Here is a 13,168-nt window from a genome sequence, read left to right on the forward strand (position 1 = left end):
GGTGGGGGCAGGCCGAGCCTCACCTGTGCAGGGCGGAGAAGAGGCTGCTCGGGCTGAGCAGCAGCGGGCCCTGGGGCAGCACTGTGCCGCGCTCGTTGACCCAGTGCAGGTAGCCCCGCGTCATGTCCGCCATGCCGATGGCCCGCGCCGAGCAGTACAGAAACTTGTACCCGTTTCTGAAAGAGAGACAAGATGTTCACCGTGAAGGGCATCCCACACTGGAACCGTTTTGTGTGCACAAACCCTGATCCATATCTGCTCTGTGAAGACGGGCTCTGTTGTAATTCCCAAGCAAGAGGCCACCTCCTCTAAAATCTCATTTTCAACTGAACCCCGTTTCCTGTCATTACTGAAGCACCTTCCTGGCCTCACTTGGTTTAATCCTCATGGACACCTCATTCCTTCCACTTTACTGTTAGGGAAACTGAGGCTGGAGGCACCAAACTGGCCAACCTACCTGCACTGGGATCATTCACACCTCTCCATCTGGCTGTTCACCTGTATCCTTTATAACCCTGATAAAATAAACAGGTGAACATGTTTCCTTGAGTCTTGTGAGCCATCGTCAGCCCTGAGGAGGGGTGTGGGACCTTCATTTTGTCCTCAAGTCAGGCAGAAGTGTGGGTAAGCTGGGGACCTACCACCCAAAACTGGTGTCTGAATTTGGCGCAGCCTTGGGGGAATAAGCCCTTAACCTGTGGGGTCTGCACCGACTAGGTAGTGACAGAATTAAATTAAATTGTTGGATACCTGCTGGGATCTGCAGAGAATTGGGTAATTGCTTGTGAAAAACAGATCACATGGGAATATTCTTCGGTTAAATACAATTTTATTTAGTAGAAATGAATTTCCCTTTTTTTGAGACTTTGAAATCCTAAGAATCCCAAAAGACGTGGTATAAATATTAAATAAATGCCAAATTCAATGCCTTACTATAAAGACAGAATGTAAGATACATCCCATTAAGAATTTCTGTATTGATGACATGTATTTTAATGTATTGGATTAAATATATTTTAAAAAATTTAAACACCATCTATGGGCTTCCCTGGTGGCCCAGTGGTAAACAGCCTGCCTGCCAGTGCAGGAGACACAGCAGACATGGGTTTAATGCCTGGGTCAGGAAGAACCTGGATGAGGGCATGGCAACCCACCCCAGTATTCTTGCCTGGAGAATCCCATGGACAGAGGAGCTTGGTGGGCTACAGTCTATAGGGTAGCAAAGAGTTGTACACAATTGAAGTGATTTAGCACAGTACAACATAAACTACCCACTTCCCATCCCACTTACTGCTCCACTTTGACTGTTTCACACTGACCAATGGACCTGCCTCAAGATTTTCCTAGTAATATGTTCTTTAAAACCAGGAAACAGGGAAGAGCTACAATGCAGAGAATCTACAAACACCAGCTTATGTGGAGCACAGAAATGTATCTGAAAATCAAGCAACCTTTTTAGGGACACATCTTTGTATCCGAGCTGTCTAATTAATGTATTTTTTCTTTTTAAATCACTATTTCTGTATACAGGTCTTCACAACAAAGTCCTAAAAGCTGCGGCCTGCAGGGGTCTGAAATGCTCATTTTATTCGAGCCTTGATTTGCAAATGCTCTTCACTGCTGGATCATGCCACTGGCTGTCCTCGCTGGCTGGCCTTGCCGAGCAAGTGTTTTGCGTCAAAGGCAGTTTCTAAACTTAGCTGGAAAACCAGCTCCAGGATGTCCTAACCAGAGGAACGCCTGTCAGTGGCAACAGGGATCCCCTTTCCAGAGCCTTCACCCCCAGGGGAGCCACGTGAAAGACCAGGTGTCCCCACCACTCGCTCGGTGGGCGGGCAGCACCCCGCACAGCACCCAGCACAGTCCCGGGTGCCCAGCAGGGCCTGCCATCAGCGAGATCCCCAGGGCACTCACAGAGGACTGGCTTGAACAACACACACGCTTGTGACCAATCACACAGCGCAGCTGGCCTAGCAAAGACCTAGGGGATCGTGCAAGCCAGCTTCTCACTTTAGAGGAGGACACTACAGCTGGCTGCGGGGGACGGATGGGGGGTCTACAGGGAGCCGACGGCCCCTAGAGCCCAGGTCCACGGCTCCCTCCCACTCGCCACACGACCCCCTCCCTTCTGGGCAGACAGTGATGATGCGGTAACCTGAGGGGAAAGACAAGAACTGCTGTGGCAGGAGAAAGATTCTAATGAGTCTGCTAATGATCGCTTCCCATCCTCACCATCCTGACTTCAGAGGATGCATTCCTCAGGCCACAGAGGAACTGTTTATCTATGGAAACACAGGAAGCAGTCAGTCTCACTAAGTCATGGAGGCACTGATTTGGTTACATGAATATCACAATATTTATCAAGCAACACAGGAAATTAGAACAATTATTGTCTGTTCTCTAATCCTCCTTGGCTCAATGATCTAGATATTTTAGGAGTCAGTCCTTCTTTTCTTTCTTTCCACTTATTGAACACGTATATTTGAATGAGGGAGTCTTCCAATCTCTTCCATTTGTATCTGCTAGAGTTCTTTTTAATCAATAACCAAGTCAGCTTTTTAAAATCGATAACCAAGCAAGCTTTATATCCTCTCTGTGAACAAGGTAATAATCAACCTGACAGCTCATTTCTCATGGGCTGACTTACTCAAACAAGTTATTACACCTGGCAAAAAGAAAAAATTGCCCTGATTTTCTGTTGTTTCCAGGTAAACGGTTATCTGCAACTGGTCTTTCCATTAGAAAAATACTGCAGAGTGTAAAATGTAGGAGGGACCCAAACTCAAGGAAAGCAGAAAGACAAGAGCGATCAGTCCAGAACCCTGCAAGGAAATGGCCTCTGCTCCCTGGTACCCTACATGCTGAACGTTTCTCTAAACGCGTCTGAGTAATCACAAACATGACATCAACAGAAACGACCTCCCAACCTCTGCCAGTTCTCAATCCCAGTACTTTTCCTGGTTGTGGCTGCCTAAGACCTGGAGGAGGTGGTGTGTGAGATGCTGCCTGGATGGGTATTTGCTCTAACCAGCCACAAAAGCCGATGCCACGTCCGGCCTGAGCGAGCACTCCATGATGGCACCTGGGCCACCCAGACAGGGCGAGCCCTCGGGTACCAGGGGGGCCAGAGGAGGAGGACACAGAGCTGCCCGAGTATCGATTCTGGCCTGGAGAGGCTTTGTGAGAAACCACGGGGTCTGAGCATTACAGGCGGGAAACCTGTGAGAGGCAAATGTCAGAGGTAAAGGTCCTCCAAGCAAGAGGCATCAGGTGAGGAAAAGTGGGAAGATGGGAAAATGAAGGATGAGGTGGGGAACAGTCAGACTGGGGTCGAGCAAGAAGTTACGGGGCGAAGCTGCCGAAATCAGGCACTAGCAGAAGCCTGACCCAACACTGCTGGGTTTGAGAGCCATACAGAGGGGCCTGCACTTGCTTGTGTCTGGAGCCCCTGAAGGCCATGGCCAAGCTGAGTGAGGGTCCGAACGTCGCTGGTCTAACCCTGTGGGTGCCAATGAGAACACGCATCAAACTCGATGAACAAGTTAAGTGTCAGGCTCCCTACTCTCAATCGCACCCAAAATGAAAACACCACAAGTCCTCTTAACTCTCAGATTCTCATCCACAGACTGGACTCATTCTAAACCAGTCGATCAAACAAAAGAATGATCAGGCGTTCTTTGGTAAGCAAGATAATTTTTGTAGGAAAACCTAAGAGAGACACAAATCAATACCAAAAAATTTCAAAACCGCATCAGCACCACCCCCTTTTTTTTTTTTAATATTACAGTAAGAACAGGAATAGATTTATGTTCCAAAATCCAGAATCAATCAGGCTGGGAACTACTCAATATCCTGACCCACAGGGGTTTCTTTTGACTAAAAAATAGAGGCAGTTTTCAGCGTCAGGCTAGTCAAGACAGTCATCAGTGCATTAATCTTCAAGGCAAAGTGTCAGCCATGGGGAGGCTGCAGGCGACTCCAGTCCACAGAGAGATGGAGGAAGTGGGACTAAGCACTGCTGATGTGGGGGAGGGAAACCCCAACGGCTCTGAACCCTGGAGATGAACCAGAGCAGAAGCAACGGACCGGGAGCTGGGCCGACCAGGACTCCAGGGGGCTCTGCCTGGTAGCAGCTATGGGAATACGGACCAATCGTTTTAAGTCTCTCTTAGAAATGACAATACTTGCTTCTCAGAATTACTGTAAGAATGAAGTGAAGTGACACATGTGCCCGACGCTTGAGAGCAACTCAAGATGTATGTTCCCACACTGATGTCCTGGGTACGGGCCCCTCGGCAGAGTACTCCCCGGACCAGGTGGACGAGACGGGCACTGCAGGCTGGCCCACAAAACCTGCTTGGAATCGGGACCGTTTTTAGCCTAAAATACATCCCATGGCCAACGTCGGGCTACCATGTCCTCACCTGACTGCGAACCTCGACCCGACCCTGAGGCTCACCATCTTCCCTCCCCATCAATTTTCAATATCCCGACCACTTCCTCTCTTGCCTTTCGGTACTGAATTCAAATGCGGAGCTGGCAGGCTTCCACCATGCGCTCCACCACCACCCCCGCCAACTCTCCCTGGCTGAGGGTGCGCCTGTCTAAGCCAGCCCAGCAGGAAAGGTTATTTGTGCAGACTGCCACGTGCTCCCCGGCTGTGGACTTACTGGCTGACTTTATGGTATAGCTTGGCGATGCCCTGGTGGGTCCAATCCTTCCCCAGCGTGGGCAAAATGTGCCCGAGAGTATCTGATCTGAATAAAGACAGAGAACAGAAAAATTAAATGACAAGGGAACTGCATGAATAGCAAGGTCCTACTGTCTAGCAAAGGGAACTACAGTCGATATCCTCTGACAAACCACAAAGGAAGAGAATATGAAAAATACGGACAACTGAGTCACTTTGCCATACCGAAGAAATTAACACAAGACTGTAAATAAACTACACTTCAATAAAATCTTTTTTTAAAAAAAGAGAAAGGCGGGCAACAGTAAAGGAAAAAAAAGGTTCACTCTGATTCATTGTACCAGAGAAGACTCTGGTACAAATGCAAGTGAGATACACAACTTGCTCTCTGGGTGGAAACCCTGAGACTTAGCAACGATGTCAGGGAGCTGCTGCCCCAGAGGGAAGAGATCCCCAAGCCCCCACTGCAGCTGTTTAATTCAAGGAGCCCCAGAAACTGAACTACATGAGCCCTGAGAAGCCCCAGAAAGAGGAGCCAACGCGCCTCCAGGCCCAGGGCCCACAGCCCCAGAGCAGCAGGACTCACCTAGTGATGGTCCCATCGATGTCAGAGATGACCACCTTGTCGTCCCAGTTCCACAAGTAGATGGTGCCCTCGCAGCGGCACGTGCCCTGGTACTGCGTGGTGACACTGAACACCACGTCGTTGGGGCCGTTCTTCAACTTCAGGCTTTTCTGAAAGACAGGAGCTCTGTGTCCTCTGGAGGGCGAGGCCCAGGGAGGGGGCACGTGGTTTCTGTTCCATGAGAAACCAGATCTGGACTTTTTTTTTTTAATCACCCACCCTAGGCCACCGTACAATTCCATCCCTGTCTTGCTCTCGATGAGGATGGTTCTTTCCAGGACTGGGGCAACCTGAACCCCAGCCCCCCTCACACGCCTACATGTAGGGCAACTGGGACACGTCCCCCAGGGGCAGGCGACAGGCACTGGGGCTCATGACAGGAAATCATGACCCCAGACTGGGATGTACTTCCTTGGCCACGGCTGAGCGTAAAAGGCCATGACCAGCAAAACGAGTCTACACCAAATGCGGAAATACATTCCCCACACCAGTCATGAGTATGGGTGATGATGCACACAGACTGGAAGAAAGCAGTCTCAGTTATCAAGCACGTCTCATGTCCAGAAGCACAGAGGCCAGGTTCCAGGAAATCACTCCAGCTTCTGAAAGCAGAAGTCCCTTTTGGGGGTTCTGAATCTCTGCACCGGGGCCCTCAGGTGCCAGCCAGCTGGCGGCCAGAGTCCAGGTCGACCCCAGCACTGCTGGAGGGGGCCCCTGCCACCCAGCTGCTAGTCTAGGACCGCAGGCTGCAGGGGTCTGGCCTGTCCCTTCTCTTTTCCCATAAAACATCATCATGGCTAGACCCGGCCGCCACGAACTCTTGGGACAGATGATCGGAGATGCCCGCTCACTGTCTGCTCGTGGGAAACAGGGTCCAGGCCTGACTCAACCTGGTGGGACAGATGCACAGAAGAGGACACCCTGATCAGGATGGCCCCTGCTACCGGCAGGTCTCAGAACCCATCACGAGTGCTCTAGCTTCCCCCGATTCAGGAGAGGCGCTGACCTAACAAATATCTCCAGGAAAGTGGAAACGGCCCCGTGAGGTGTGGTCTATCAGTCATTTACACCTTGAGACAAACACCCTCAGGCCACCCTCCTCCAACACTTGAGACCAGGGCGCCTCCAGGGCAGACACAGGGGAGCGTGGCTGGACAGGAGCCAGCCTGAACAGGAGGCACCGAAATGTGCAGGGGATGTGAGCCCAAGGAGGAGGGCAGCGGGTACTGGGACGGAGAAGGTGCTTGAGACTGACTCAGGGCGGGGAGGTGGGGGGAACCCAGTCCATGGAACCCGCCGAGCACAGGCGGCCGGAGCCAGGCCGGAACCCACGTCGCGGCGGCGGGGGGAAAGGGCCCTCACCAGCTGCTCTGATGTGAGGCGCAGGGTCTTCTTGTAGCTGACGCTGGACAACAGGGGGAGGTGGCTTGTGCTGGACGGCTTGGCGGCCGCGTGCTCCTCGTCACTAGAGGATGACTCATGCTTTATTCTGGAACACACAGTGATGTAACCGCCAATTAGGAAGTCCATCTGGGCAGCCATTAAACATGCATTAGGCCAGAATCGATGACGGAGTGCTGTCCCTGGGGCGGTCACTTAGCAGACACCGTCACTAATCCCATTCATGAGGCTCCTGCATTATTCACCCAGGGCCGCCATTCCTCATTCAGGTGCCTGCTCGCTGGCATCAACGCTCTATTTTAAACTGAGAGGCTCCCCTCGTCCTCCCTGCAACCTTGGAGGGCACCCGCATTCTCTCTTCTCTCATCCCAGGCTGCCGGCCAGGCCAATCACAAGGAGCCCAAATATTTCCTACACATCCAAGCCCATCCGTTCCCTCCAAATACACAATTCCAAATATCAAGGTCACTCTAGGGACTTATAAACAGGTGCCAGGGAAGCCAAGGAAGACCTCGCCCACCCTCCTCCAGAACCCCTCAGCAGGCTGCCCCTGCACCACGAGCCACACCTCATTCGCCTGCACAGAAGTCAGGGCTCCGGACCTCTCCACATGGCGGATGGCGGGGAGAAGGGCCTGGGAGGTGCAGGTGGGGAGCAGGCTCATTTTCTCCAAATAACCTGTATAAAGCATGTCAGCAAATAACTGCTCCCTGATTCGAATCCTGCTATGGCACCGTCCCCAATCTACAGATCTGCTTCCCAGGACCATCTTCTTTAAAAATACCTTAACACCACACAAATTGCTTCCTAAATGACTATTAGGCTAAAGGGCGACGGCTGAGTGATCTGGAACAAACCGGTCCCGAGGCCCCGGGTGCGCACCTCCCCATAAAGCCTCCTGCTCAGCACATCACTTCACGCAATACTCAGCTTCTCCTGGTGTCTCAGGAGGCTCCCGCCTTGTCCGCAGTGCCCTGGCCTTCCCCCTTGCCTCCCCACCCCTTCTATCAGAAAATGGTTGGGTGTTTCCTCCACAGCTTGTTGCTTTCTTGCCCCACATGTTCATTCCAGAAGCAGTTCCTACAACCCAACACCGCCCTGAACTAGGGAGATGCAAGGGAAGCCCCATTACCCTGCTTCTGTGTGGTTTCTCCCAGCTCTTTCCCCACCCAAAATGAGCTGCCCCTCCCCAGGGCCCTGCTCTCGGCCCTACAAGGGGTGGCCCCCAGTGGGCAGTGGGCTGGTGGACTGGAGCTCAGGCCACCAATGCTCCTAGGCACCGTGCCAGGCGTGAAAGTGAAAGTGGAAGTGTTAGTCACCCAGTCGTGTCCCACTCTTTGCGACCCTGTGGACTATATCCCGCCAGGGTCCCCTCTGTCCATGGAATTCTCCAGGCAAGAATACTGGAGTGGGTTGCCATGCCCTCCTCCAGGGGATCTTCCCCACCCAGGGATCAAAGTGCAAGGTATGGAGGATACAGCAAACCGCCTGGCCCCAGCTCCCTGGGGCTTTTTGTCTGAATAATCACAACAGAGCAGGACAAGGGCTGCACTAGGAGGAAAGAGGGTGTCCTGGGAGTGGCTGAGGCCCCGGGGCAGAGAACATCCTGGGTTTTGGCTGGACTGGAGGCCCGGAGCTGTGCGGACCAACCACAGCTGAAGTCCCAGACTTGGCCATCACAGGGTCACAGCCATGGTAAATGAGGGTGGGGACGGGACAGAGCACAAACACTACAATCCTGATTGGTCCATGGCAGGGCTAAGCCACATGCAGACAAATCAAAGTCTGTGACATCGAGGACAGGTTCCAGGTAGAGTGGAGAACTGGGACGCCCAGGTTTGAAGCCTAGGAACTTCAGGGTGTGTTCTCCTGCTCAGACTATTTTCTCTCTGGCTTGATTTCCTCATCTTAAAGCAAAGGGAAGCAAACAGCATCCCACACAGCAAGAGATCCCAGGAGCCAGCAGATAACAGACAGACATGCATCCCAGGAAAAACCTCACAGTCACAGAATTCCTCCCTGGGCCTCGGTGGCTTGTCTGAAATGACACAAAAGCCCCTCTCCATCCCAACCCTTGCCAATCCTAAGAGCAAGGCTGACCTTTCTGAACCAACAACCTAGAGGTTTCAGATAGACAGGTACACACGGTCCTGCAGCCAAAGCAGCCTGACCAGAGCCGGGGTGGGAACCTAGGGACAGGCAGCTACAGGCCCCTTGGTGAATCCGGAAATGTTTATGTTCCAGGCAGACAGTTTGGAGGGAAATGAGATCCTGAGATCCAAACGTGAACCAAAGCTCGCAGTGACTACAGACTGACGTGAGTCGCTGCTGGCGAAGTGCAAGACAGGCGGGTGAGCTCTCAGCTCCATCTGCCGCTTTAAGACAAAACCCCAAACCCCTCAGTCGGTGCAGCAAGCCTCATTTGAGGGAACATAGGAAGGAAAACAGAGAGACAGAAACTGAGACAGGAGCCGTACTTCTGAGCTGGCAGTGCCGGCTGGAGGCGAGGACACTTTCAACCGTGGACCTAGCCGCCCCCACCCCCTACTCCTGCAATGGTCCTTAATGTCACTGGCTTTGCAGCGTCTGCGAGAAGCGACAGGACAAAAAAACAAAAGGGCTCATCTCACTCAAGTATCCGTGTTCAGCCGAGGAGCTGTGAACAACACTGAAGTTCGCACTTGTCAGTGTACAGTTTCCGATGGTATTTTAATGACTTGCATGGTGACAAGCTGTTTGCTCAATTATGAGACTTCAAGGACTGTTCTGTCAATCACAAGTCTGTCAATTAGGAGAGCACTCCAACACTTTTTTTCCCAGGCAACTGCATGAATCTAATTAGCAGATGAGGATGCCAGTAAAAATGAAAAGATGCATATGGCTCAGGAGAACTTCATAGGAAGGCTTTTCAAAATCTCAAATCCTTTTCGCCAAGAGTCAGTTCTTCATTTCTCAGGTTTTGTAAAGAAGCGTACGTAGCACGACTAACTCAGAGTGGTCAATAGTCTATTTCTATTTAACTGGGCAAAGCATTTGTGTCAACACTTGAATAGGATCGTATCAGTTCAGTTCAGTCACTCAGTCGTGTCAGACTCTTTGCAACCCCATGAACTGCAGCACACCAGGCTTCCCTGTCCATCGCCAACTCCCAGAGCTTGCTCAAACTCATGTCCATCGAGTCAGTGATGCCATCCAACCATCTCATCCTCTGTTGTCCCCTTCTCCTCCCACCTTCAATTCTTCCCAGCATCAGGGTCTTTTCAAATGAGTCAGTTCTTTGCATCAGGTGGCCAAAGTAGATTGTATCAGATGCTAAGAAAATCCGCAATGCTTTAGACAAACTGTCAGCCGATCTTCCAACTGGGGAAGAGCAGCAGAAGCGACTTGCTACTCGGCCTACCCCACGCCCTCCGGGAGTCACCACACCGCTGCTGGAAGAATACAGACCCTATTCCAGCCACTGTTGTGTTCTGTCCCTCCCTTTAAATCTCTCTGAGCCCCTGGCCTGCTGTTCCCAGGTCTCAGACTGGCATATCATAGGCTGGACTTGGCTGACATCCTGCGTTTAGCCGTATAATTTTAAAATCCTTGCAACTGCATGGTTAGGACGAGCCTGCGTCCTACAGAACCACCCTCCTGACACAGGCACAGCCCACATGGCCTTGCTGGGTCTTACACTCTGGACCTCCTTTCCCAGGAAGCTATGAGCTCAGATCTGATAAGCCAACTTTTGTGGGGTGTGTCAGTCTTCTGCCCATTTCCAAGATGATGGAAGAAACACCGAGGGGCTGAGGATTTGCCAAAGATAAGAGAGAAAGTCCCAGCTCGCGCTGCCTCTTATGCTTGGAAACTACTGTGGGACAGAGAGGTTCTCAAAATGTTCCCTGCATTTCTAGTGCAGCAGTTTTAACGGCTGGGTTAAACTGCTTGGGACAGAAGGGTGGCATCTCTGCTCCTATCTCCTTGCCTGGGCTGCTCTTGGCACGGACACCATGCTTGTTCCTTAGCTCAGATTCAAAAAGGAGTTTGCCCAAAGCCAGGACTCCAAGCCAGATCTGCTTGACTCCAAAGCCTGCTGTGCACAGCCTGCTGCTTCAAACAACTACTTACCGAAAACCCACTGACTTCCTTCCTGGTTACCGCCTTACCTGCTCAGGACTGTGCACTCTTAGCCCGAGCTCCATCTTGAACACACCTGCCCTCTCCCTTCCAAACTCACTCAAGGTACACCCAAGTTCCAGGTCGGGGGACTTCCCTGGTGGTCCAGTGGCTAAGACTCCATGCTCCCAATGCAGGAGGCCAGTGTTTAATCCCTGATCAGGGAACTAGATCCCACATGCCACAACTAAGAGTTCGCATGGTACAATTTAAAAAAAAGATCCTGCATGCCATAAATGAAGACCAAAATTCAACATGCTGCAACCAAGACTCAGTGCAGCCAAATAAATAAATAAAATATATTTGTAAAAAATTTCGGGTCAGGAAGGTATCCAGATAATCATGCTGGAAAGCCCCTCCCCAGAGAATGAGCCAGAGACAGAGGGTAAAAAAGAAACACACAAGCAGGTCAACCCTTCTCCCTTCTCCAGGGCATACCTACACGGGGGCAGGTGGGAAGGAGCTGTGCCGGGCACCATCGGGAGGAACAGAAAGGGTGTCCTCCAAAAACAAAAACAGCCCAGCTGAGAGCCAACCCCGCCATGCAGTTTTATCCGGTCCTACACACTCTTCTCACACGGAGGACAATAAAGAAATCAGACTGTCTCCTTCGTGACACCTACATGCGTTTCTAGTTCCAACAATGAATTCTAGAAATGACATCGTTTCAGATACAGAGCTGTGGCCAGGAAGCCAAGGACTGGACGGCTAAGCCCACCTTCCCTAGGAAACAATAGATTGGGAAAATCTCATTGGCTCACTAACAGTACACTTAAGGTATGCCTACTCTGCGTCAGGCACTGGCTTGGCCTCCGAGGTATAAAAGGATGGAGGTAGGCAGCTTGCCTTCAATGAATATGTCAGAATTTTCTGCCTGTAAATAAGAAATGCAATCCTGGTTCTCTTAAGCACAGGAATACTGTAAGGGCGAGGTCATCTGTAAAGTTGTTATAATATATCAGATCACTCAGTGTTGATATAATAACACCATCAAATTAGTGGCTGATGGCACTGCCCTCAGAGGAGTTACCCTCAAATCCCATAGCATCAAAACAAAAACACATAACGAGCAGGTTACCCTGAAGATAAAACCCTACTAACGTGGATAAGTTATCAAATTCTAATGTCTTTCTAGGCCAAGTTAATATGAATCTCTATCAATACTTAACATAATGAGTTCTGGTAAGTGATTAAATCATAGAGAAAGGCAAGTTCCTGCAAAAGGGGCACTTGTTTTCACATCATCCCCATATCACCCATATCATTATTTATCACCACAACCCCTGTTATTACTGAGAGCTATCACGTTCCTAGACCATGAGGAATGCTCTTGTGACATTATCTCATTTACTTTGGAAAGTCAGTATCTAAGGAGTGCTTCCATTTGATTCATGAGAAGATCAATTTCAGTAAATTACTCCAGGTCATTGGGTAAATGACAGAGCACCAGGCCTGTAACCCAGATCGGTCCAGATTCAAGGCCCAAGCTAATTCCGAGAACCCTATCAGCATCTGAGTGGCGTGTGCCTTGACTTTGGACACAGACAGGGGCTACAACACCCCAAGATGACTGGCACTGTACCTGGTGGCCATGCCCAGCTGTGACGGCTGCTCCCCGGTACTGTGGCTCTTTCCCGCCAGGCACTGCTCTGGCTTACTTTCCTGGAGAAGAAGACGACAAAGAATCATGGACACAGCAAAGGGAAACCACCTGAGTGACGCAGGTATTCCCTGAAGGGCTCCCTGAAGCCCAGGGCAGGGCCCCAATGCCTTCCCCAATAGCACACCCCACCCCCAGGGATGGCAGGTTCTAGTTATTCCTTTGCTTAGCCGTCGTCTACAATTGAGCTGAGAAACATTTTTGACAAAAATAAGTCTGTTTTCCATAAGTGTTTGTGGCACCAAACCAAGGCTCCATAATCAAGGCAGCTTATGCAAATGCTTTATCAAGGGCTGCTTGGATACGCGGGGGCTTTCAAAATATTTTCTTCTAATTGCTGATAGAAATGCCTGAAAATATTTTCACACCATATTTCGCTTGAGAAAAACATGGACGCATTCTCTTTCTCAATCCCGCATGCTCTTAATAGAAGATGCTCCCTTAATGTACTGCCAGGGCTTTGGAATATTGAGCGCTCTGGGCCGGTCCTGCTTCTCTGGCTTAGAAAGCTCAGGCAAGTCATGGAATGTTTCCGTTTCCTTTTCCCACCAGCAAGGCAAGGGTGATGACCTGCAGCTCCTAACAGTGTCGGGAGGACCACAGAAATGCTACACATAAACCCAGAGCCTGGTCT

General features: G+C 50.8%; 1 protein-coding gene across 2 annotated transcripts in view; it reads right to left on the minus strand.

Annotated features, from left to right (window-relative positions):
• The window catches only part of LPIN1 (lipin 1), a 128,546-nt gene that overhangs the window by 11,864 nt on the left and 103,514 nt on the right, over positions 1-13,168 (minus strand). For both annotated transcript variants that reach the window (XM_043469333.1, XM_043469334.1), the window contains 5 exons: positions 12,457-12,536; positions 6,678-6,804; positions 5,277-5,425; positions 4,671-4,757; positions 24-176 (listed from right to left, as the gene is read on the minus strand). In XM_043469333.1, the coding sequence (XP_043325268.1) occupies positions 24-176; positions 4,671-4,757; positions 5,277-5,425; positions 6,678-6,804; positions 12,457-12,536 (596 nt within the window). The remainder of the gene's footprint in view (positions 1-23; positions 177-4,670; positions 4,758-5,276; positions 5,426-6,677; positions 6,805-12,456; positions 12,537-13,168) is intronic.

Source organism: Cervus canadensis, chromosome 5, assembly GCF_019320065.1.
Source record: "Cervus canadensis isolate Bull #8, Minnesota chromosome 5, ASM1932006v1, whole genome shotgun sequence".
In the NCBI taxonomy this organism is placed as follows: Eukaryota; Metazoa; Chordata; class Mammalia; order Artiodactyla; family Cervidae; genus Cervus; species Cervus canadensis.